General features: G+C 40.8%; 2 protein-coding genes across 8 annotated transcripts in view; one reads left to right on the top strand and one right to left on the bottom strand.

The window, feature by feature from the left end:
* Positions 1-1,275, bottom strand: part of pou6f2 (POU class 6 homeobox 2) — a 652,592-nt gene extending 651,317 nt beyond the window's left edge. Inside the window, exon 1 of the mRNA XM_069920652.1 lies at positions 511-1,275. Coding sequence (XP_069776753.1) covers positions 511-513 — 3 coding nt within the window. The 5' untranslated portion in view covers positions 514-1,275. The remainder of the gene's footprint in view (positions 1-510) is intronic.
* The window catches only part of vps41 (VPS41 subunit of HOPS complex), a 191,659-nt gene continuing 165,106 nt past the window's right edge, over positions 591-27,143 (top strand). For 4 of the 7 annotated variants that reach the window (XM_069920644.1, XM_069920649.1, XM_069920643.1 and 1 more), the window contains exons 1-2: positions 655-737; positions 6,784-6,822. In XM_069920644.1, the coding sequence (XP_069776745.1) occupies positions 684-737; positions 6,784-6,822 (93 nt within the window). In that variant the 5' untranslated portion in view covers positions 655-683. Of the gene's footprint in view, positions 738-6,783; positions 6,823-27,143 lie in introns of those variants that run through there. The other 3 variants (XM_069920645.1, XM_069920646.1, XM_069920648.1) reach the window with 3 other exon arrangements.

Here is a 27,143-nt window from a genome sequence, read left to right as displayed (position 1 = left end):
CATCTGGTATGAGCACACACAACAAAAGACCTGCCCTGGGCAAACCAGCCAGGATCATATGGGCGAGGAAGAGGCATTAATGAGGGCAGGTGACCTGCTCCCCGCTCATCATGCATTTTTGAGGGGATGTTGACAGACGTCACCACTTGTATGATCCATCAGAATCAAGATATACAATTTATCTGGATCCTCTTGTGATTTTAAGAGATTTTATTTAATGATTACATTCAGGTATGCTAAGGCTTCTTAAAAAAAATACAAGAAATGTCGACACGAGAATCTGAAGTGAACAAGGTGAAATTGGAGGGTCGTGTCCATCGAGATAGTCAGTCAACATGTCGTCTGGGTCTTGATAGTTTCCCAAATTCACCAACTTTCCAATGGTTGGAACACCTGAATGCATTCGGAACGTCGAATGAAAGGTCAGACTTATTGCCACTCTTTGTAATTGAAATGTAAAAGCCTGCATTAAAAGTCTGAACTATAGTCTTTAATGTTCGAGCTTCTTACCATTTCCACTCCCCGTTTTAGTCGAGATTTGACGCCGGCGGACTACAGCTCCCATCAGCCATCGCTCATTAGGCGGAAGTGCGACTTGAGGAGCCTTCACGTGACGTCGTGATTTCCCCGAGCACCATGGCGGAAGTGGAGCAGGTAAACAGAGAAATTGGGTTGTGCTGAAGATGAATGCTCTTGCTCCTCGGAGTAGTTGTCCATGTGACACTCCTGCAGAAATGGTGGGTTGGCAGTGGCGTGGAGGAGGCAGCAAGTCTGAGGGAGGGAGTCCTCGGTGTTGAGTTTCTGCGGAATCCCACATATCGTCGAGGGCTGAGACCACATGAGCTTGTCGTTTTCCTTTTAATCATTCAGCAATCGTTGCAGTAACAAATCGTGTTCTGTTGCCGTTGTTCCCATTGCCTTTTCTGAAGAGTACAGTGTTGGGTTTGTAAACGCAACTATGTATCCTGTCTCAGGCAGTCCCCTGGAGTTGTATGACTTGCCTCTAAAGTGGGACCTCCTGCCTGTACCTCAAAGGGAACTTGAAATGCTTGACCAAGGGGATGGGTGACTATTTAAGTCGGATGCTCTTGCTCTTTACGCTATTTAACGCAGAATGGAGGCCCTTCTGATGAAGGGACTCGAGTTTCCCAGTTTCCTCTCCATTTGAGTCGTCATGGGCCAGCTGTACCCTTAGGTTAAAGCTAGTTCAAGTTGGCATTGAATAGAGGGGTGGGGGATATTTCCTGTCTATCTGGTTAACCCTTGCTGCGACTGACTGGAATCTGGCATCAGGAATGTTAATGGTGTTGTTTGCCCATCGGACTGTTCTGAATTAATCAGTAAAAGTGATAGTTATATAGACCTATCTGAGGGTGATTACAATGAAAAGTATTTTCTGCCATCTCTGATTGAACCAGTCATAAGTTTTATGTTAAGAAATAATGTGTATGTGGTTGTTATGCAGTATAAGTAAAATCTATTGTTGTGTAGTAAAGGTTGTGTCTATTATGTGTCTCAAGTCGTCACCTTTATTTATCATTCATACTATGCGCACATGGTAAAGACAAGATCATGTTTCTTCAGCATCATGGAGCATATTTACATAAATATAAGTTGGAATAGAAGTTCAACACATTTTAAATATTAAGACTTGTACATTAACAGTCTACAGTACCTATCTCCAAACGTTCTGGGAGTTCAGGAGTCTGATGGCTTGGGGAAAAAAGCTGTTGCCCAATCTGGACGTAAGAGCCTGAGTGCTGCAGTACCTCCTATGAGACGGCAGAAGGGAAAACAGTTTACTTGAGGGGTGGTAGAGTCCTTCAAAATGTTTATTGCCTTTTGCCTGCATCGAGTATTGTAAATGCCCTTCATGATGGGAAGAGAGGATGCACTCTGATTTAGGGGTTAGCCCTCCCTGGGAGGATGTAGTTGAAGATCCCTCTGATGATTCCACCCCCCACCCCCACCCCCCAAACCATAGTCTTTTATGATGCATCTGAGATCTTTGATGTTTCCTACTTCTTCCAGATGAGGGAAATTTGGCAGTGAGGCTTATCTTTAAATTTTAAAATTTCTGCAGGAGTACAGTTTCCTGAGGGCTTGTGATTTTTTTTTGTTGTTGATTGTCATATGGACATAAAATTGGTCTGGAGTTGAGGGTATGACTGGTCTCAGGAGTCTAAGGTTCTTTGATATCGTTGAAAGTTCTTTGAATTTCTGATATCAGATGCTGACCATACTTGGCTGTCAGTGGACTGGGGTCTGTATGATCTTTTCAGTGCTGAAGAATCCACATATGCTGTGATTGTCTTCATAATTTTGGACCTCCTGGACACTTTGCACTGTCACCTAAAAAGTTGGTTATTTTTCTGTAATCTAAAAAAAAATTCTGTTGGACTTTGGCTTTCATGTGTTTTCAGAACTTTTTAATATCCCTTGATGTGTTGGGTTTCCAATCTATTACAGTATGTCCATGATTAGTTAGCTCCTGATTCTCATGGCTCTCTTTAGATCTGCTCTGATGTTCTCTGATAGTGAAGCTAATCTTTATAGATGCTAATTATGATGGATCTAAAGACAACCCAGTGTGGCTCTGTTGGTTTGGGGTTATCAGCTTCTGTGCAAGGGCCTGCTTGAATTGCTTTTTTGCAATGTTCTTGAGACATGAACTGTTTTCTTGTGATAGCATATCTTGTTTTGGAGTCAGGTTGGCAAAGGCGATTCTTCAGTAATTGTCATGGTGTTCATGAAGTAGACTTCCTTGTGTTTTTTTTTTGTTTTAATCGTGTCAGTGCTTGTATTGCCGGTGTTGCTACAAAGTAGTATAATTGTCTCTAAAATGTGAGTTAGTTAAGGCAAGACTGTTCCAAGGACTCTGCAAAGATAGCTCTGCTTACTCTCTACTTCTTGCACCTTTTCAGATGATTCCATTATTTCTGACCCTGGCATTGAATTCACCCTTTAAGTATCAATTTACATTTAATTTTTAAAATTTTAAATTTATACATGCACCTCTGTAACATGCCCTTCTGGCCCACAACCCCATGTTGCCCAAATGTACCAATTAAACTGCAAACCCTGTACAAACTCCAAATGCAGTAAATCAGTCCTGCAGCAAGTGTTTGGGGCCCTGGGCTGTGGTGAGTGGGGAGGTGTGGATGCAATTGTTGCACCTCCTGCGGCCACAAGATAAGGTTGAGGGGGGTGGTGGTGGGAGATTGGCGGAGAGGGATGAGTGCACAAGAGAGTCATGGAGGGGGCAGACCATACGGAAGGAGGAGAAGGGAAGATGTGTCTGATAGAGGGATCCTTTGCAAGTGTTGGAAATTCGGGAGGTTAATTTATTGGATGTGGAGGCTGATGAGGATAAGAGGGATTCTACGTTTGTTGCACCTGGGGGCAGGTCGGCATGGGCAGATGAGCAGGAAATGGAGGAAATGGGGTTTGGGCTGAGTTAATGGTGGTGGAGGGGAAGCCATGTTTCTGGAAAAAGATAGATATTTCAGAAGATGTGACCTGGAAGACCTCATCTTGGGAACAGATGGGTGGAGACCGATAAATTGAGAGAAGGGGATAGAATGCTTGCAGGGGACAGTGTGTGAGGAAATGTAATCAAGGGAGTTGTGCTCTTCTCCCACTGACAAAAAGGCCAAGTACATATGTAAAAAAAAAAAAATCTGTAAAACTATCAAATGAACTACATTATTAGAGCATCATCAGACCTGCCTACCATTTCCAGTCTTTTTACAGCTGACAACTGAGCACACTGACAACCGAGCACCCTGACTGCTTAAAACTGAAGGTCCTCAAGCTAATAACAGGAAAGAAAATTATGGAGAAGAGTATATTTGGGAAAAAAAAACTTTACACAGAGTATATAAAGAAGTGAAGTCTAGTAATGGCAGATTGGCTGTGATGCTGCTCAGTATCTTCATGAGATATGACTTTCCCCAGGATCGAGAGAAAACCAGGATTTGCTGCTGTAGTGCGCGTCAAAAGAACCAAAGACTTGTTGATCGAAACCAAGGCTTTTTTTAACTAAAAGACTGGAGCATATCATAAGTAGGTCGACCAGTCCAGAATGACCTGGTCTGGCTAGGAGCAATCCTTTAAGACCTGCCAGTAGGTGTGGCTACACTCTCAGCCAATCACAGTCATCCTACACTACCATCTGTACCTATGGAAATATACACATTGGTGATAGAATCTGTACCTATCACAGTTGCACTTTAGGGGACCCTTGGATGCAAAGAACAAAAACAAAAGGTGAAGAGCAAAGAACAAACTGAATCCATTATCTTGGAAAAAACCATCACTCACTCAAGAACAGCATTCCCCAAACTGGGTTCCATGGAACCTGAAATGGGTCATAATAACTAAAACTTGTAATAGATTTTTATTTAATTTAAATTTAAATTACTTTTTACCTGTGTTTCTAAATAGTTGCCTCGATGTTAACAAAACAAAATGGCATCTTGAGGCCTGAAGTCAACAGTGCAGATGTCAGCGCAGACATCAGGCCTCCAGAGGAAATTTTCAACCAATGAGACATGGATTATTTTTGGCGTGAGGCTGGCTACATTTTTAAAATTTAAACTGTCTCTCCCTCTCTTCCCCCACCCCCCCCACACTTCCTCACTGAGGTTGGTATGGGAACTGATGATGGAATTGGCATGGGTGCCAGAATGGTATTGATCGGGACCTGTATCGATAGAGGTGTCAGGGTCTATGGTATGTTTGCAGTCAGGGTCTCCGGCAGAGGTGACAGTGGCTCCAGCACCTGGTCGGTGTGGTCAGGGGTTAGCGATGAAGGTGTTGGAAGCTTGGGCCTGTGGGCATCAGGGGCTGGGATGCAAACCCATGTCAGAGGCATCACGAGCTCCACTTGCAGGCAGCCAGATCCGAGGTGGATACCTGTATCAGAGACATTGCCAGAACCAGCTGGTGGCCGGTTGGATACAGGTTGGAAACCCATTTCTGGAAGGTCTGGGAGGTCAGTGATATTTGTATTTGCAATTTGGTTAATGTTCAGTTGAAACAAAATGATCATATTCTGAAGAAAAGGGATTTTGTAAGCACTGCCTCAGATTGCTTACTGATTAAGAAAAATAATTTAAATTGGACTCGACCACGCTTGAACCAGAAGATAACACTATTCTACTTCCGGTAGTGTTAGGTCTGCTTTGTTCATGAATGAGTGAGTCAAACACCAGACTGAGTCGAAATCAAGGTTCTTTGTTCTTTATTGCCGGATTGTAACACTTGCAACTAACAGTGTTAGTTGGAGAAGGCGCATTCTGCCGTTATCTGCAAGTGGTGTTTTTTTTATACCTCAGGATACGTACTTAGTAAATTATCATACCATTACATTGTTCAATGAATAAACTGTTGCTATCCTTCTCTGTTAGTCTGCTGCACATCATTCTTGTTAGTGCAAAGCTTATCTTGAGTGTACAAGGTCACATCTGCATTCTGTTACTCTTTAGTACTGGGTGACTCCTTCTCCGGTCCCATCTCATGATGTTTTTACCTTACAGTAGGCTTCAGATTCATAACTATGGGTTCCATGATTTCCAAGTGCTCCCCAAGAATTCCACGAGCTAACAAGTTTGGGAAGCCCTGCTGTAGAAAGTCAACTCCTCCCCAATAAAGCCAGAGAACTCATGCTGTACCCAGATGCTGAATCATCCACAGTATGTTTATGAGGGCAATGAAAAAAAATCCTCTGTGTTGCTGTTGTTTCCATCAACCTCTCAGCAGCACGTGGCGCAATCAATCGTTGAACATGGCTTGACAGGCAATCAGTTGGCCATTTCTTGAGCTGTAAGGCTCTGAGTTTTGGCTTGTCTAAGTGTGCTATTTTCTTTTCCTTTGGATATATTTTTTAATTTTCCTCATTTTGTTCTTGGATTTAATTTCTGATGAAAATAAATTGAGTTTCCATCTTGTATCTTTACCATTAAAATGGATAGATAATTTGAAAATGAATTCATTGATTATAAACAATACAATTTCTTTTGGTGCATTGTTTCTGCTTTTGATATTTTAGCAATTGGGGCAGTGTGGTAAAATTACACTTTCAGTTATGTGTTCAGTTCTGTGACTTGTACATTGATATTTAGTGCAGAAACATCATTTCAACAAATTTTGTGATCACAATTGAGAAACTTCATCTTAACCATTGCGTGGATGAGTTACTGGGGTCAAGTGGTGGAGATAAAGTTTCTTAATTTAATCATTTCATGAGGCATTGTTGAATGAAAGGTTATTTGAATATTATTTATTACTCTGATATCTGGTTGAAGCATACTTACCATGCAAGGATAGAAATGGATTCAATGATCTCACAGTCAAAAAAAATCTGCTACTTTATATCAAGGTTGAGAATGACTGGTAAATGGTTTGGAATGATACTTGAGGTAACGAGAAAATTTATTATGCAGTTCCACAAACTGTGGTTATGCTTAATAGCCCTTGATATTGCCTGTTAAGCCAATCAATGGAAGGAGTACTTTTTAAGCCTCCTGCCATTATTCAATTTTATACATTGCAAATTCTAAATGATGAAACTCCTCCAAATGTATGTGCAACAGTGAAACCACAGTTGAAGTTTATACACATGAGGCAACTTCCTGCTTGATATTCTTGTGTGGATGATCTTTCATTGAAGTAGTGTACTTCGATTCTGTTTCTTTGTCTTTTCACTACATTGGATTGTCCTCTTTTGAAGTAATTAATTAACCAGTCAATGCTTTAATTGTAGCTATTTGTTTTTTGCAGGAATCTCAAAACTACGAGGAATCCACAGACGAGTCAGAGGTAAATTAAATTTGGTACCATATGTTATTTCAGTACAAATCCATCTCTCATCCCTGATCTGATTGGTGGCACAGCATCTTTCCACTTGCATGTCACTTGAGTTGATGGCATTTGAGGATGGATAAGAATTGTCGTGAGAATGAAAGCTGTTTGTTGCTGGTTCCATAAAGAACAATGTGATAGAAATACTTAAAAAGCTGAGAGAGTGTGGTGAAGGGAGATAATGCTTCAACACAGGATCTAGTTCAGACAGTCAGTGAATAATGTTTCCTTTTCCAATTGGTTCATTGAGTTGCATTCAAAGTACTTGATTCTTTGCTCCCACTGTCCATCTTTTCAGCCTTTACTCTTGCTGGGAGCTGCCAGTTCTTCCTAGTATTATGGGAATAAGTATATCCTTTTTCCCCCTGAAGAAAATTCCGCAAAGGTGTCATTAAATCCTGGTGCCGTCAACGTTGTGCTCGCCAATATCTGATAGACCACCAGTTTTCAATTGCGATCTGTAATCTTAGCTATATTCATCCATGCCAACCCCATGCTTCCCACCTGAGCTAGTCCTATTTTTTGCCTGCATTTGGCCCATAATCCTCTAAACCTTTCCAAACTAGGAGTCTTTGTAAATGTTCCATTTTCAACCAAGTCATTTGTGCGGACAATTAACGTCAATGGTTCTAACTCTAATTCATGTGGTACACTGCTGGTAACAGGCCTCCAATCTGGAAAAACTAACGTGCCCTGTCTCCAAGACAATTTAGCATCCAGTTGTCTAGCTCCCTCTGAACTCCATGTGATCTAAGCTTCCAAATCAGACCTTGTTCAAGACTTTGCTAAAGTCCTTGTGAATAGCATCGACCACCATTCCCTTGTCAATTCTTTAGGCCTTTTTCAAACAAGTACCGAACAAATTTGTGAGACAGACTTTCCCATGTATAAAGTTATGCCGACTCTCCATAATCAGTCCTTGCTTTTTCAAGTGAAGTTTATTGTCATCTGATTGGACAAGTGCAACCTGATGAAACAGCATCACCTGGTCCTTGGTGTAAAAACATGCAAACACTCAACCAGACGTAACACACATACAGGCAAATAATACATAAGCAGGAGAAGTGTTATATCTGTAAAAATAAATAAATATTGCTTTGTACAAATGAGTCTTGGATGGTTAGTGTGTGCAGTTTTTTTGGTTGTTCAGCATTTTCACTGCCTGTGAGAAGAAGCTGTTTCTCAGCCTAGTGGCTCTGATGCTCCCCGACAGGAGCAGCAGAAAGATGCTGTGTGCAAAGTGGAAGGAATCCTCAATGATTTTGCGTGCCTTCTTCAGACAATGCTCCTGATAGTTCACGTCGATTCATATCTCCCTCATAATCCCTCAAGTAATCATCCCAGCATTGATGTTAAGCCCTTTGGCCAAAAGTTCCATGGCTTGCCCTTAGAGTCCTTCTTAAATAAAGCCACAACATTAGCCACCCTACTGTCTTCTGAAACCCCACCTGTGGTTAACAATGATAAAGATCTCTCTGCCAGCACCCCAGCAATTATATAACTTCTCACAATATCCGAGGATACAGTTGTCAGACACCAGGGGCTTATTCGACTTGATATGCTTTAGGACTGACAGTGCCTCCACACTTGTAATGCAGATATGTTTCAAGATGTCATTATTTAATTTCCTAGTAATTAGCTAGTGATTTCCAAATTAATGCTTTCCTCATTAAATGGTTTGAGAGGCTGATCATGGCCAGAATTAACATGTACCTAAGCAAAGATCTGGATCCACTCAAATTCGCTTATCGTTACAATCATTCCACAGTGTATAGAATTTTGTTGGCTCTCCATTCAGCTCTAGATCACCTTGAAAAGAGAAATTCCATCATACAGCTGCTTTTTTTCAACTATAGCTCAGCCTTCAATACCATTATTCCCTCAGTGCTGGTCAATAAGTTACAAATTCTTGGCCTCTTACCCCACTCTGCAACTGGATCCTTCACTGTCTCATCGGAAGACCACAGACAGTATGAATCGGAAACAGCTTCTCCTCCTCACTAATCATCAACACAGGTGCACCCCAAGGATGCGGGCTTAGCCCATTGCTCGACTCATTATACACCCATGACTGTGTGGTCAGGCACAATTCCAATGCTATCTACAGGTTTGCTATCTACAATTGTGACACCACAATTGTCAGCAGTATCACAAACAGCAATGAGGAAGCGTCCAGGAGGGAGGGAGATCAGTTCTTTGAATGGTGTCACACAAACACCTTGCTCTCAATGTTCATAAAATCAAGGAGAAGATTGTAGACCAGAAGGAAGTCAGGGGAACACAATCCAGACCTCATCAAGGATTCAGTAGTGGAAAAGGTCAAGAACTTCAAATTCCTGAGTATCAACATCTCTGAGGATCTGTCCTTGAGCCTCCAAGCATGAAGAAGGCTCACCAGCGGCTGTACTTTGTGAAATGTTTGAGGAGATTTGATTTGTCACCAAAGACTCTTGAAAACTTGCACAGGTGTACCATGGAGAGGATTTTGGCTGGTTGCAACTCTGTCTGGTATGGAGGTGCCAAATCTCAGGAAAAGAAAATCTCCAGAAGGTTGTTAATTTGGCCTGCAACATCAATGACATCTACATGAGGTTGTGTCTTAAAAAAGCAGTTTCTGTCCTCAAAGACCCCCACCATCCAGGCTAGTGGTTCTGAACCTTTTTCTTTCCACTCACATACCACTTTAAGTAATCCCTATGCCATCGGTGTTCAGTGATTAGTAACAAATTGCTTAAGGTGGTTTGTGGGTGGGAAGGGAAGGTTGAGAATCACTGCTCTAGACCCAATTGTTACTGAAATGTTTTGCTTGAGAAAAATTGTCATTAGCCCATTTCCTTTGGAGTTATGAAACCGTGCACATAACAAATCAATTAGGTATGATTAAAACAGTGGTTTTTAAACTTTTTCTTTCCACTCACATACCACCTTAAGCAATCCCTTACTAATCACAGAGCACCTATGGCATAGGGAATACTTAAAGTGGTATGTGAGTAGAAAGAAAAGCGTTGAGAACTACTGGCCTAGGCCATGCCCTCTTCACCCTGCTACCATTGGGGAAAAGATACAGGAGCCTAAAGGCGAGCGCTGAGCAGCACAAGGACAGACTCCTGAATAATCAATGAATCAAGGGCACTGCCTTACTTTTCATGCACTATTATTTTTGTTTATATTATTGTTGTAAGATGGTTTATAATATGAATGTTTTCACTGTGATTCTGCTGCAAAACACCGAGTTTCACGACTTGTTCATGACAATAAAGAACAACTCTGATTATCCAAAATGGTCGAGACCTCGCCTGTTTCGGATAACTTTTTTTGTGAACTGGTTATTTTTTAAAAACAGCCCAGTCGCAACAGCAAATCCATTGTAACAGTGTTTATACAATAACAAACAACGAGAAAACTTTTAAGTCACCACCGATCACTTACCTCCTCACCAAGGCCCTGCTTGAGCCAGAAGCCTGAGGTCTGTTGCTGCCACTAGGAGCCAGAGGTCTCTGGTCAATTTAGCTTTGAAAAAATTTCAGATAATTGAGGATTTTGGAGAATCCAATTTCAGATAATTGGAATTGTACTGTAAATTCTGATTACCCAATTTTCGTGGCCTTCTCCATTGTAAATACAAATTAGAAAAATTCATTTAAAACTTCTCTCATCATCTTTAAATGGTATGAGAAATGGACAAGGCATGTACTATGCTTGTTATATAGTTCAGAAACTCTACACAAAGATGTTAAAATTAATTGGTTGAGTTGAATTTGCAGATTCTGACCTGAGGTCTTGACTTTATGCCCATATAATTCCATCTCTTGCTCATAAGCTGTGTTCAGATTGACATATTTGTGTAACTTCATTTCAAGTATCAATTAGATTCATGTGAATATCTATGCCCAGTACCTTTTTTTTAATAATTCCTTGTGTATGCTATACTTTGCATCTATAGAAATCCATTATCATCAGGTGACTTCCTGTGTTGGAGAATGAACTAACTTCTCTCCATCTGAGTGGAGCTTTCACTATTCACTAGACTTTAGTAGTCTTAAATTCTAAAGTAACTGAATACAATAATTTCAATCGCAGTTGTGAGGAATTGAGATTTATCTTGTCCTAGTGTTTTTACATTCTCAATGCAAAAGGAGTATTCATTTCAATTTGGTTTCTGATGCAATCTATGTTGTAAGGAAATATAAGAGATGAATTGTAGTCAAGGGCATGTTTGTGTGAAATCAAGTTTGACATAGGAAATCACTATATTAATCAGCAAGTTAATCGAAAGAAAGGTACTACTTTTATAACTCTTATTTGTTGAGGAGAACATTCTGTTTCATTCTTTTTTTCCATTGGGCTTGGATAAGTAGGTGATTAAATTATGGCATTATTAGAGCTTGGAAACATTGCATCTTTGTTTGGATGTGTCATCTGCTGCATTCGATAATTTAAACATGATCTATATTGCACTTAAAATCTAAACCAGGTATTTTTTTGAACTGTGTTGAGGAAAAAGATTTGCACTGTAAAGTATCTATGATCATCTCTGTAATGTCCAAAGCTATACATAGTTGATAAATTACTTTTTAAAGTGTGGTTATTGCTGTATTATTGAAGTCATATGTGCTTATACTTGCATTGGCAGTTACTTGCACATATTTGTTATTGATGGTAATAGGCCTTGGTTTTTTTATTCACCACCCAACCACTAATGAGCCAGCAGTTTCAAAATAACTCTTTCCAATTCTGAAGGGAATTAATGAATCAAACCCTAAAACTATCTTCCAGAAATTTTATAAATTTGTATAGCAGAAAAACAGATACTTTAGCCCAACAAATCCAAACATCCCATTGTATACACTTACACAAACACCATTGACCCACATTAGGTATGGAGCCTTGCGTTTCTGAAATGTTTCAGATGAAAGGAACTAAAGCCTGAGGTCCATTACCATTTGGTTCAAGAACAGTTTTATTCCTAAGTTATCAGGCTTCTGATCATCCCTGTACTACCCTAATTCTAATCATAAACCACTCCAGGGCCACCAAAACATCTGTCTGCATTACTGAAACATTACTTTTTCTTCGCAACAATTACAACTGTGAATATTTATCCTTCTTTTGTTATCATCTTTATTTTATCTCCTGGTGCTTTATAGTAACAATTTATACAACTGTTGGTGTAGTTGGGAATCTGCAGCAAGAATTAATTTTGATGTATTTGTATGTTGTACTTGTGATATAACAATAAAATCTCCTAAAAATATGCATTGTATGACATATATGCACCTAATACATATGAAGGCATGTACCACAATGCAAGATAAAAGAATGTTGGGATGTTTAAGAGACAATCACTAGGGGGGGGGGGAAAAAAAGTTGTGATACTGCATGAAGCCATCAATGTGAAGCTAAAGAAAATTACTCAGGCGAAGACTGGAGTCAGCTGCAGGCCTACCAGAATAATGATAAATATTACATTAGAAGGATGAAAGAAAAATAAAGGAGCTGATATTAAAGGGGGTTTAGGATCAATTTACCTGTATAAAATAGGAATAAAGTCTTCCTAATTCAGTTCATCAGGGAGTCTTGAAAGGCAACTTTTTTTTCTACACTTGACCTGAAATGATCCAATCACTTTTCACATAGAGTCGATGGATTCAAAATTACACTGGTAAAAGAAAAATGATAGGAATGTTAGGAGAAAATTAGAAAAGGACCTGAAAACAAATGCAAGTTATGACATCAAAGAATTCTTCGAATACTTCTTTAACAGATAATGTGCTCTCTATTTCAGCCATTTACATTGAAACATTTCATGGACTTAAAATCATAAGATAAAGAACCTTTTGCTCCAAATTCCATCCCTGTCCTCATCCCAATTCCTCCCATCACAACCTCTTCCCTACCTATATGATAGGATTTCAGCTTTATGAATCCAATGAAATACCTGTTTGGATAATAAAATATTTTTTAACTCATTTCACATATTCTTCCTCCTTTGTTATTTTAGAAATGCAAATAACAAAAAAAAGGATGAAAATATATGAAATAAGTAAAGAACATGAAATGATTACTGAATTCAATTCAGGGAGCATAAATTAAATATTCAAAATTTGTGCAAATTTCTTTCTAACCCAGTAATTTAAAAGTTCTGAATAAGTAATAATGCTGGACCTGATAATGGGAAATGAACCAATAATAAGTGCAGAGGAGCCACAAGACAAAAGTAACCAACACAGGTAAATATTGCGAGGAAACAAGCAAAGAAAATGTATGGTTTACTGGAGGGTGGGAATAGAATTAGAGAGAAACTAAAAATTTACCAGAAATAAAATATAATGACATTATCTAAAATATTTATAAATTGAATGCCAAAGCTATATATTCTATATTTTAAAAAAAAAAGGCAAATTATACTGGCATGATGTGAATTCATGAAGAAGGATAGACAAATATATGTCTAAAGACAAAGGTAAATTAGTGAGTAGATGGATATTTGAGGGCAGCGAAAGAGAATGCAGAAAATAATTGTAGTGTTTTTTTAAAAAAGCTTTTCACTTTAGAACACTGGCAAAGAAACAAAGATTAAATAATTCCTTAACATGATGAATGTGACATTGGATAAATGATAAACTAATTAGAAGAATAAATTCCTTGATCTGGATGGATTTTATCCATACTTATTGAAAGGAGGTGTGGAAGTGATAGCAGAGGAATTACATAAAAATTCATTAGAAAAAGGCATCATATAAGTGGACTGGTGGGCAGCTAATGCGATTCCTGTATTTAAAAAGAATGATGGAACAAATCCTGAAAGCTATGGACAAGTCAGCTTAATGTCAGTGGTTGGAAAGATAATCCTTTCTCAAGATGTAATAGGAAAACATTTAGAAGCCAAAAATAAAATGGTCAGCATTGATTTTTTTTCAAAAAGAGGAAGGTTTCATCTACTTTATTGAATTTCTTGAAGAAATAACAGGTGGAAAAAGGCAATGTACAGCTGTAATATATTTGAATTTTTTTGAAAAATGTTGATTAACTGGTAAATGACTAAGATCAGAATATGTTGAATTAGGGATAAATTGTGGTACATATAGCATATTGGTTATAAAACAAAGCCGAAATGACTTCTGGATTTAATAGGACTAAATGTTTTCTTTAATTGGTGGTGTTCCACATGGATCAGTGCAGAGGTTCACAATTTAATCAAGCAATTTGGAATATGGATTCAGAAATATAACAAGTTTATGGGTCACATAAAATATATGTGATACTAGGGTGTTCTTGATACAAGGGAAGCAGTGCCAAATACAGGAATGGATTAATAACCTTGCAGGTGGGCAGGTAATTAGTAAAGGCAAGAAGGAGTTAATGTGGTGCTTGAAAAATTGGCATCATACTGGAGAAAAGGAAGAATGGATTTTTGTTTAATAATTCACAATTTACTAGAAGTAAGGATGCTGATTAGTAAGCCCTTTATACAGATAATCACAAATGGGCATTATTTCCAGGCAATGCACTTGTTCACTATGACCCAAACATTACTTGGACTTCTCTGGAAATGGTTCTGATCGTTATGTTACCGTAAGGATACAAAATGTTGGAAAAGTTAGCCTGTGATTCTTCTTGGGCTGGACTGCTGAGAGGAGGTTTGACTTTTCTGCTGTATGTTAGGCTTAGGGTTTGATAGAATTGGCCCTAGGAATTATAGAATATCACAGCACAGAAACAGACCCCTTCTAATCTGCATGGAACCATTTTTCTGTCCCTTCCTACTGACCTGCACCCAGTCCATAGCCCTCATCCCCCTCTCATCCATGTATCTGTCCAAATTCTTAAATATTAAAATTGAGCCTGCATTCACCACTTCAGCTGGCAGCTTGTTCCACACTCCCACCACTCTCTGTGTGAAGAAATTCCCCCTAATCTTTTCCCTTTTCATCCTTGATGCATGTCCTCTAGTTTGTTTCTCACGTGCCCTCAGGGGAAAATAGCCTACCTAAATTTACTCTGTCTATCCCCCTCCTAATTTTAAATACCTCTATCAAATCTCTCCTCATTGTTCTATGCTCCAGGGAATAAAGTCCTAACATGTTTAACCTTTCCCTATAACTCTATTCCTGAAGTCCAGGCAGCATCCTTGTAAATCTCTGCACTCTTTCAATCATATTAATATCTTTCCTGTAGATATTGCTCCAAATTGTATAACTTTACTATAGCATCCCAATTTCTATACTCAATACTTGGATTTATGAAAGCCAATATGCCAAAAGCTCTCTTTACAACCCTATCCACCTGTGACACCATTTTTACAAAATTGTGTGTCTGTATTCCCAGATCCCTCTGTTCTACTGCACTACTCAGTGCCTGACCATTTACTGTGTATGTCTTTTCTTGGTTTGCCCTTCAAATATGCAACACCTCATATTTGTCTGTATTAAATTCCATCTGCCATTTTTCTGCCCATTTGTCCAGCTGGTCCAGATCCCTCAATAAGCTTTGAAAACCATCTTCGCTGTCCACAACACCTCTAATCTTAGTGTCATCTGGAAACTTGCTGATCCAATTTATCACATTGTCAACCAGATCATTGATATATATGATAAACGTCAATGGTCCCAGCACTGATCCCTGAGGCACACCACGTCACAGGCCTCCAGTCTGAGAAGTAATAATCCACCACCACTCTCTGCCTTCTCCCATCCAGAGATTGTTGAATTCATTTTACTACTGCACCATGAATACCTAGCATCTAAACCTTCATGACTAATCTCTCATGTGGGACCCTGTTAAAGGCCTTAGTAAAGTCCATGTAGACAACATCGCAGTCTTTCCTTCATCATAAGCTTGGTTAAACATGACCTATCATGCACAGAGCCATGTTGATTATCTCTAATCAGTACCCATTTATCCAAATACGTATATCCGATCTCGTTGAACACTTTCCAGTAATTTAACTACAACTGACATCTTGCTCACTGGCCTATCATTTCCAGGGTTACTTCCTGTGCACTTGGCTTTCAATTGCTTATAGGAGGTCAAGAAAGGAAATGAGTTGGAGTGATATTGAAGAACAAGGGAATGATGTGGGAATTGCTGGGTTGATGCTCAGGATGGGGTCAGAGCTGGAGTGGCAATTGGAAAGAGTTATGCTGGGAGGAGTGATTTGAGGGTGTGGGTTTGGTTTGAATGTCGTGAGAAGGAATGAAGGAAAGTTAAAATTGAAGAGATAGTAGTGGAATGGTGAGTGTGTCAGAGAGAGAGAATAGTGTGGAGGTGAAGACTGGAGAGAATGTCAGGCAGATGCTTCAGGGGTCATGGGATATTCTGACAGATGATCAAGTGGTAGTTTTGCTGAGAGAGGAATGGTTAGGCTTGACTAGTAATGATGGAAAGTTAAACAAGACTTTAATCTGGAGGCAGAAACCTGGCCTGGCAATGTCAGTGAGAAGAGAAACAGTCAATATTTCTGGTCCAAGTCCCTTTTTCAAGTCAAGTTTATCATAAGATTGCTCAAGAACAATCTGACAAAACAGCATTTTCCGGTCCTTGGTGCAAAACATGCAGACACACAACCAGACATAATGCGTATTCAGACAGTAATACATATGCAGGACAAGTATTCATATATACAAATAAATATTGTTTTGTGAATGTATGAGAATCTCAGATGGTTATTGTGAGCAGTTCTTTGGTAGTTCAGTATTCTCATTGCCTGTGTGATGAAGCTGTTTCTCAGCCTGGTGGTACTGGTTCTGATATTCCTGTGACTCTTTCCCAATGGGAATAGTTGAAAGATTCTGTGTGCAGGATGGAAGGGGTCCTCAATGATTTTGCATGCCCTCTTCAGACAATGACCTTGGTATATCATTTTGATGGGAGGGAGGGAGGCTCCAGTGATCCCCTCTGCCACTCTATGGTCCTGCAGCAACTGTACCGCACTGTGATGAGGCCAACTGTTGTCGTCATCTGCAAATTTGATGACACTGTTGGAGCTGGATCTTGTGATGTAGTCGTGGTTCAATAGTTTGAACAGGAGCAGGCTGAGCACATAGCCCTGTGATGTGCTAATGCTCAGTGAGATGGTACCCAACATTCTGCTCCCAACCCGGGCAGTCTGTGGTCTTTCTATTCGGAAATCCAGAACCATTTACAGAGGGGTGTGGAATCCCACAGTCAATGAACAGCAGTCTGGTGTATGAGGCTTCAATGTCCAGATGGGACAAGATGGAGTTAAGGGACAAAGCTATAGCATCGTCAGTGAAATGTTAGCTTCTGGCGAATATTCAAACTGGGAAAGAGAAAAGATGTGTTACTTTTAAGCTGTGGGGGATGGGGAGGGAAAGAGATGGATAGGAAAATGAATACAGAGAGATCAAATGGGTTAGTGTGACCGTTAAAAGGCAGATCACGTTTTTTAAATATGTGGTGTTTGCTGCTGAAAGCAGGGTTGTGGGACATGTTTGGCATGTCAAACTACAGCAATGGAGAGTGATAAACTGAGCTAGATCACAGAAAGTTAACTGACAGAAATAGACAATTCCGATTCAGTGTGCAAGAAAGAGCGAGACCTAATGTTGAATTTGATATTGCGCTTCGAAAGCTGCAATGTGTCCAGAGAGAAATGAGGGGTCTTGCCTCAGTTTTGCATTGGAGTATGTTTTATTAGTGTGGTATAATTGCAGTGGAGAGCAGGCAAAATCTTCGCTAGGATTCTCCTAAATAGAATAATACCTAGTGTCGCCGAGAATGTTCTCCCAGAATCACAGTGCGGCTTTTGCGCAAACAGGAAAATGTCTTTGCCCTCAGACAGCTCCAAGAATAGTGCAGAGAACAAAACAAAGGACTCTACATCACCTTTGTTGACCTCACCAAAGCCTTCGACACCGTGAGCAGGAAAGGGCTTTGGCAAATACTAGAGCGCCTCGGATGCCCCCCAAAGTTCCTCAACATGGTTATCCAACTGCATGAAAACCAACAAGGTTGGGTCAGATACAGCAATGAGCTCTCTGAACCCTTCTCCATTAACAATGGCGTGAAGCAAGGCTGCATTCTCGCACCAACCCTCTTTTCAATATTTTTCAGCATGATGCTGAAACAAGCCATGAAAGACCTCAACAATGAAGACGCTGTTTACATCTGGTACCACATGGATGGCAGTCTCTTCAATCTGAGGCGCCTGCAAGCTCACACCAAGACACAAGAGCAACTTGTCTGTGAACTACTCTTTGCAGACGATGCCGCTTTAGTTGCCCATTCAGAGCCAGTTCTTCAGCATTTGACGTCCTGTTTTGCGGAAACTGCCAAAATGTTTGGCCTGGAAGTCAGCCTGAAGAAAACTGAGGTCCTCCATCAGCCAGCTCCCCACCATGACTGCCAGACCCCCACATCTCCATCGGGCACACAAAACTCAAAACGGTCAACCAGTTTACCTATCTCGGCTGCACCATTTCATCGGATGCAAGGATCGACAACGAGATAGACAACAGACTCGCCAAGGCAAATAGCGCCTTTGGAAGACTACACAAAAGAGTCTGGAGAAACAACCAACTGAAAAACCTCACAAAGATTAGTGTATGCAGAGCAGTTGTCATACCCACACTCCTGTTCGGCTCCGAATCATGGGTCCTCTACCGGCATCACCTACGGCTCCTAGAACGTTTCCACCAGCGTTGTCTCCGCTCCATCCTCAACATTCATTGGAGCGAGTTCATCCCTAACATCTAAGTACTCGAGATGGCAGAGGCCGACAGCATCGAATCCATGCTGCTGAAGATCCAACTGTGCTGGGTAGGTCACGTCTTCAGAATGGAGGACCATCGTCTTCCCAAGATCATGTTATATGGCGAGCTCTCCACTGGCCACCGTGACAGAGGTGCACCAAAGAAGAGGTACAAGGACTGCCTAAAGAAATCTTTTGGTGCCTGCCACATTGACCACCGCCAGTGGGCTGATATTGCCTCAAACCGTGCATCTTGGCGCCTAACAGTTTGGCGGGCAGCAACCTCCTTTGAAGAAGACCGCAGAGCCCACCTCACTGACAAAAGACAAAGGAGGAAAAACCCAACCCCAACCCACCAATTTTCCCTTGCAACCACTGCAACCGTGTCTGCCTGTCCCGCATCGAACTTGTCAGCCACAAACGAACCTGCAGCTGACGTGGACATTACCCCTCCATAAATCTTCATCCACGAAGCCAAGCCAAAAAAGAAAGAAAGAGAAGAATTGCAGTAGCCCACAGATAGGTGCATAATAGTGGGAATGGGATGGAGAGGTAGTGGCAGTCAACTGGGAGTTCTGGGTCATTCTTATAGGTTGAGTACCTGTGTTCACATTGTGAACATCAAATGCACTAAATTAGATTGGAAGTGTAAGTGAATCACTGCTTCAAATGGAAAAGTTGGAATGATGGGAATAGAATAGATGAAAGGACTTTTGCATGGGGAAGTGTCATAAGAAGGACAATGATCAGTTTGGAAGAGAGACCAGCAATCAGAAAGGGTGTGATCTTATTAAAATGCTTAAAAGTGGATGGGAGGGATGGGAGGGAAATGCATGACTGGTGGCAGACTCTTGTCGTTGGCAGCAATTGTGAAGAATGATCCATTGAATGCAAAGGTAGCAAATTGGGGGTGAAATTTAAAATAAATCATTACCCAGATGTCAGCAAAATGTGGTTTACACTACCACAAATTTATTATTACAAGTAATTTCATGTGCATATTTTCAGAAACCAGAGTTTCAGAATAGCAGGACCGAGACTTGGGTAGTTACACATTTTGAATGTTCTAAAATGTTTAGCATATAATTTTCAAGTTCAAGTTTATTTATCATCCAATTATAACAGTGCAACCTGATAAAAGTGTTCTCTGGTCAGACTCCCTGTGGGAAGAAGCTTTTCCTCAGCCTGTTGGATCTGATTCTAATGCTTCTGAATCTCTTTCCTGAGAGAAGCTGGAAGATGCTTTATGCAGGGTGGGAGGGTCCTTACAGATTTTGTGAGCTCTCTTTAGATAATGATTGCAGTAAATCACATTGATGTGATGGGAATGGGGGGATGGAGACTTCAGTGATCCTCTCTGCTGCTTTTATGGTCCTGTGGTTTGACATTCGATCCAATGCTTTACAGCGACTGTATCACATTGTGATGCAGCCAGCCAGGATGCTCTTGATAGAGCACCTATAGAAAGTTGACAGGATGATGGCTGGTAGTCATGATTTTTTTTCTTCTGCAAACTTGATGGAGCTGGATTTGCATTGCAGTTTTGGGTCAGTAGCATGAACAGGAGAAGGCTGAGCACACAGCCCTGAGGGGTGCCAGTGCTCAAGCATGATGGTGCTCGACATTTCTGCTGCCAATCTGGACAGATTATGGTCTTTCTGTTAGGAAGTCCAAAATCCAGTAAGAGAGAAAGATGTCGAGTCCGAGTGAGGACATCTTCTCCACCAGTCTCTGGGGTATGGTTGTGCTGAAGTCGATGAGCAGCAGCGCGGACCATGAGGCATCTTTCTCCATGTGGGTCAGGATGGTGTGGAGGGATGAAGTATTAGTATTGTCAGTGGAATACTTCCATTTGTAAGCTAATTGAAATGGGGATTGGAATTGTCTTATCTGTAATAACTTGATTGTCGCATCAGGTGGCTCCCTGGGACTGAGGATGAATTGGCTCCACTCCAGTTCTGTTTGGTGAAAAGGCAGCTGAAGTGTTGAACTCCCTGACTGTGCTACATTTTGCTTGATCTTCATATGCTGCTTTAAAAGGAAGTCGGTGGTCAGTGCCTTCCAAGGACCCCCTCCTCTTTTTTCAGTGGTTGGAAACTAAGGTTTCCCAGATAACAATTAGGTATTATGTCCTATCAAGGAATGAAAGAACATTCCTGAAATATTTATTTCTCTTCTCTTGAAAATAACTTGCTGGGTGAGCTCAAAGTAGTGCCTGCCTGATCTTCCCTCAGGCATGCAGATGATATGGGCCACACATTAGAGCTGACTGTGTGCAATTAGTCTCAAAGTTGGGATTATTCTGAGAGTGGACTTTGATTTGTTTTTCTTATACAGGCAACATGTGGAAGATTTCATGGAAACAATATCACTGGCACCTTCCCAATGTATTGAGGTGCTCTTGTTGTTGGTGATCCATTTTTTTAAGCATGCAGAAGAGCAGAGATTAATGCTGAGTTTAAATAGGTTATAGATTCTTTTTACCTCAGATTGCCAAAGCATGTAATGGTACATGAGAGGCAATGGTCAATCCTGACACTTCATTAAGAGGTGGCACCATCACTTTCAGAAGCCCTGCTGTGCAGCAGAGACAGATTGAACCTTTATCTTATAGTATAAGGCTTGCCATTACAAATTCCAACAATGACCTGGAGGCCATCTTCTGAGTGTGCACATGCAAGCATCCTCTGTATACTGCAGCTCAGTAATTGAGATGCTTGGACTCCATCAAGCTCTCCACTGGAGTGGCATTAATCTGCAGGACAAATGGGAAATTTGAATCTTTGCCTCTACTCAAGAATCAAGGTGAACTTCAGAATCAGAATTTATTGTCATGAACAAGTCATGAAATTTGGTGGGTTTTTTTTCATGACTTGTTCATGGCAATAAAAACTTGATTGTGTCCCAACCTTGGAATCCCCAATTTCTGTCTTAAAAAGAACAATATGAGAATGACTATAAGAGAGTTTTCCAACCGATTTATTGTTGTGTCATTGAGATTAATGTCAACCATTGTTCTGTTAAACTGTCTGGAGATGCTTTATTTTGGTAGCCAAATGAAAAGTCTCTTTCAATCTACCACAAACAATTTAATTGAGGCTATAAAATCAGACTTGAGGTCCTTATTCAAACATTACAATCTAAATTTTGATTTCTGATTTTTTAAATTAAGCAACGTATGAACAGATTTTAGTGCAAATAAAAATGAACTGCAAGAAGAACTAAGCAGATTAAGCAGCATCTGTGGATGCATCTACTTCATGTCAAGACCCTGCATCGACAGAGTGGAGCAAGAAGTCATGTGTAGGAGAGAGGGTTAAGTGGGTCAGAGGCTTGTTAGGTAATAGGTGAAACCAGATGAGGGGGTGATGGGCAGGTGCGGCATATGGGAGAAGGGATGATTAAAGAGAGGCTTCTTCTTTGGCTTGGCTTCGCGGACGAAGATTTATGGAGGGGGTAAATGTCCACGTCAGCTGCAGGCTCGTTTGTGGCTGACAAGTCCAATGCGGGACAGGCAGACACGGTTGCAGGGGAAAATTGGTTGGTTGGGGTTGGGTGTTGGGTTTTTCATCCTTTGTCTTTTGTCAGTGAGGTGGGCTCTGTGGTCTTCTTCAAAGGAGGTTGCTGCCCGCTGAACTGTGAGGCACCAAGATGCACGGTTTGAGGCGATATCAGCCCACTGGCGGTGGTCAATGTGGCAGGCACCAAGAGATTTCTTTAGGCAGTCCTTGTACCTCTTCTTTGGTGCACATCTGTCACGGTGGCCAGTGGCGAGCTCGCCATATAACACGATCTTGGGAAGGCGATGGTCCTCCATTCTGGAGACGTGACCCACCCAGCGCAGCTGGATTTTCAGCAGCGTGGACTCGATGCTGTCGGCCTCTGCCATCTCGAGTACTTCGATGTTAGGGATGAAGGCGCTCCAATGAATGTTGAGGATGGAGCGGAGACAACACTGGTGGAAGCGTTCTAGGAGCCGTAGGTGGTGCCGGTAGAGGATCCATGATTCGGAACCGAACAGGAGTGTGGGTATGACAACTGCTCTGCATACACTAATCTTTGTGAGGTTTTTCAGTTGGTTGTTTCTCCAGACTCTTTTGTGTAGTCTTCCAAAGGCGCTATTTGCCTTGGCGAGTCTGTTTATCTCGTTGTCGATCCTTGCATCTGATGAAATGGTGCAGCCGAGATAGGTAAACTGGTTGACCGTTTTGAGTTTTGTGTGCCCGATGGAGATGTGGGGGGGCTGGCAGTCATGGTGGGGAGCTGGCTGATGGAGGACTCCGTTTTCTTCAGGCTGACTTCCAGGCCAAAAGGAAAACATCTGGGAAAAAAAGAAGCTGGAGAAAAGAGCAGGAAGAAGGTGTTAAAGAGGCTGGTAGATGATGGATGGAACTAGATAAGAAAACATCACTGGACAGATGAAATCAGGTGGGGGAAGGGGATATGAGAGATGAATCAAGGGTAGACAGGCACATGGATGAGGAGGCAGATGGAACAAGACTGGAGAAGGCAATAAAGGGAAAGAGAAATGGAAAAGGTAAACAAAGGGAGAAGATAGAAAAATCCTGGGTTCCCTGGAGAAAGTGGGGAAGCAGGTCATTCAAAACCATTAAGTCCGTACCATTGGTTAAATTAGTGTAATAATTAGTGTAGGCTAGCCAAGTGCCACACAAGGTGCCATTCCTCTGGTCAGCAGCTAACCTCACCGTGACAATGAGAAACGGAGGCCAGAATGGTCACTCTAAGAATGGAAAAGAAACTTGAAATGAAATGCAAATGAATAGTCGAGATAGCTTTTGTAGACAGAGCATCGGTGCTCTTCAAATCAGTTACCTTATCTACCTATATTAGGGGTTAGCATAGTTGATTGAGTCTGGTGCTGTCTGTAAGGACATTCTTCCCATGTCTGCGTTGGTTTCCTTCGAGTACTCCAGTTTCCTCCCACCCTTCAAAAACATACAAGGATTGTAGGTTAATTGGTGTATTTGGGTGGCACGGACTCATGGACTGGAAGTGTCAATTACCCTGCTGTATGTCTAAATTTAAATTTTATTTAAAAATTTCTACAGATTGCAGCATATGCAGTTTCTCGTGTCTCTAATTGAATTCAGTAATAATGAATCTGATGAAATAGTCCAAATGTAACTAACAATGCTGCAAAAATGTCCAGCACACAATAGATTATTCTGAAGCTGAAGTAAGTTTTTTTTCCCCTTCCTATGTAAGGGTGAATGTCTCTGTTCATGTCTCAGTTCTGCTGCAAGTCAAAACTTGTTACTGGTTGCATTAGGTTTCCATAGAAACGCAACTGTCATTTGAACTCAGAACATTGGTGGTGTGTTTGTTGGTTAGTGGATTATTAAAATTTAATAAAATTATTGATTTTCCTTTTATTTAATCTTAAGAGTTTCTTCAGGTTGCTCTTAAAGAGTAAAGCTTCTTACATCTGCTTCAGAGGCATGGGAACCCAGTGATATTAATGTGCTCATCTTTAGATAAGGAACTTTTTAAAATCATCTGTGAAGTGCAATGCATGCAAGCCTCCTAAAACTTTAGTGATTTATGCACATCTCTGCATATTTTTGGAAAGAGATTGTGTTGATGTGTTATTATTCTCTTCTCCATTTTAAGGCAGGCACTTGAATTTTGGTATATTTTCATAGAAAATCTAAAGTTGCTTGAATGTTAAGCCTGTGTAAATTGTGGGACAAGTTTTAAAACTGCAGTTTACTTGTGGACATATTAGACAAAATTGCAGAGAAATAATGTGAATATATTAATTTTAATAATTTGCAAAAGGCAGTCAACATTTGTTTCTTGGGTTGAGGGGAACATTTTGAAACATTTAAATGATGCGATTAACTCAGACTTAGTTTTTTTTAAAATTCTCTTCCCTTGATGCACTGCTGTTTATTCCTTGAATCCAAGGATGTCAATGGTTTGGTTTACTGGGTCTACAGTAAAAACAAATAAAATAAAATGAGAAAATGCTCGAAAAACATGAAGGAGAAACAGTTAAAATTTTAGATCTGATACCCCTCATCAGAACTAAGAAAGAGAAACCAAATTGGATTCAAGTGGCAAAAAAAGGTAGATTTTCATTTACTCTGAAAAGAAGGGCTGGAGTCCCTGATCAGGAAGAGGTTGGGGTGTGGTTGGGGAGGAGAAGGAGGGGTGGTAGGAAAGGGGGGCAGGAGTAGGTGAGGGGGATAACTGATAAAGCAGATGATCTATCTGCTGGTGTTGGATCTGCTATTTCTGTAACAGCAATTTACTGAGAAATTCAGTTTTATTTCACAAAAATTGAAATTTAAAGCATTAAAATGTTAACTTTTTTCCTGAGTCATGTCAATTTATACTCTATAAATGGCTTGCTACAATTCCCTGCATCTTGCAACATTAACTTATCATTTTATTTTCCACTTTAGATTCTTACCGATTTTATTCTTTCATATGTCGGAGATATTTGCCTCATGTATTTGCTGTAGTGGCCATCCTCTGGATCAGATTATTTATTGTATATTTCTTGGCGACCTTGGCTCCTGGCTTTCATTCTCTTGTGTGGAAATATCTTCTCCATGCTCATTCGGTTCTAGACTTTAGTGATAGCCCTGATTGAAATTTGATTGAAGGGCTAAATTTCAGAGGTGAAGTGAGAATATTTCCCTTGACATCAAGGCAAAATTGAAGACTGTGGGCAGCAAAGGGAAATACTCTGATCATTGGAATCAGAGTTTGTTAGAAAAAAAGATGACTATGGTTGTTAGAATCATCCTGGCATCAGAACATGGTGGCAGAAGATTCTTGGCATTGTCTGAGTGTGATAGTACATATCTATCACCAATGTACATAGTGTATATAGTAGTGTATATAGTTACTGTATCTAGACTGTGCTTATAGCGATTGGCTGAGAGCTAAGCCACACCCATTACCTGGGCCTTAAAGGGCTGTGTCCCTAGCCAGGTCGGATCATTCCGGACTGGTCGGCCACCTGTGAAGAGCTCCGGTCTTTTGCTAATAAAAGCCTTGGTTTGGATCAACAAGTCTTTGGTTCTTTCGACGAGCTCTACACTGAGGTCCAGTGATCTTTGACTGCTTTTCAGTGGCTTTTCTTCCATCACATTTTTCATCACATTTCATCATCCTTTCATCCTGCCATGAGAACTGTCTGCTGAAGATTGCACAATGTTAATTTCCAGATTATTAATTTGATCTCTGCCGAACGTAAATGTGCCTCCTCAGGAGATGGAGCAACAACAGTTGGACAAATTTTAAACACAGACCAAGAAGAGGCAAATAACGTCTACATCACACAACTGCCATGACCATTCCTAATAAGAGAAAGTCTTACGACTTACCTTTGATATTCAATGTTGTTAACATCACTATAACCCGACCATCAATATTTTGGGCATCGTCATTGATAACACAATGACAATGAGTTAATTGTTGTGTATATTGTACACTGTACATGTGCACCAAAATTCTTCCTTGCTGAAGCTGAACAGGTACTTTATATATTAAAAACAAGTACAATAGCAGACATAATTGAATTTAAAAGAGTCAGTTAATACAAAAGATTGATGATAAATATTCAGTTATTCGAGTGGAAACAAAAGTGACTTTGCAATTGTCCAAACTGTCATTTGTGGTGTCAGAGCAGTGTATGATTTGTGTGAGGTTTCAAAAATCTGATTGATGGTGGAAAGAAACGTCTGAAATTGGAGGTGTTGGGTACCCCTTTCACAGTTGCCTCATTGTGCTGGCTCAAGAAGATGTCTTCTGGGATACAGACACCCAGATACTTGGAAGGTTCCAACTCTCTCCACTCTGTCCCTTCAAAGTGGACAGGTGTGCAATCCTTCATCCTCCTCTTCCTAAAGTCAACCATAAGTTCCTTGGTCTTGGTGACATTGAGAGCAAAATATTGTTCTGGCCCCATCCGACCAGATTCTCAATCTTTAACCTGGCTCACCATTTCTGGTTATTCAACCAGCTACGGTGATGCTGCGTCTGAATTTGTAGTTTGAGTGAAGCTGAACTTGGCAATGCAATCATGAGGGCACAAGGAATAGAGTAGGGGACTAAACATAGGTGCCCTATGTTAAAGGTCAGCAAGGAGATGATGTTGCTGTTTCACACTGATTGTGATCTGCCAGTGAGGATAAAGTTGTAGAAGGACAAGCAGAGTCCCAGATCCCTTGGCTTGGTCATGTGTTTTGCTGTTATGATAGTGTTGAATTCTGAGGTGTAGTCAATGAACAGCTTTGCATAGGTGTTCCTGTGATATAGGTGATCCAATGCAGGGTTTTCTGTAGGCACTGATGCCCTCCACTGACTCTCCACTGGCCACCGAGTCAAAGGTGCACCAAAGAAGAGGTACAAGGACTGCCTAAAGAAATCTCTTGGTGCCTGCCACATTGACCACTGCCAGTGGGCTGATATTGCCTCAAACCGTGCATCTTGGCGCCTCACAGTTTGGCGGGCAGCAACCTCCTTTGAAGAAGACCGCAGAGCCCACCTCACTGACAAAAGACAAAGGAGGAAAAACCCAACACCCAACCCT

The sequence above is a fragment of the Narcine bancroftii genome, chromosome 2 (genome assembly GCF_036971445.1).
Source record: "Narcine bancroftii isolate sNarBan1 chromosome 2, sNarBan1.hap1, whole genome shotgun sequence".
Lineage (NCBI taxonomy): Eukaryota > Metazoa > Chordata > Chondrichthyes > Torpediniformes > Narcinidae > Narcine > Narcine bancroftii.
Note: the sequence above shows the minus strand (reverse complement) of the source record. Positions and strands in the feature narration are given on the sequence as shown.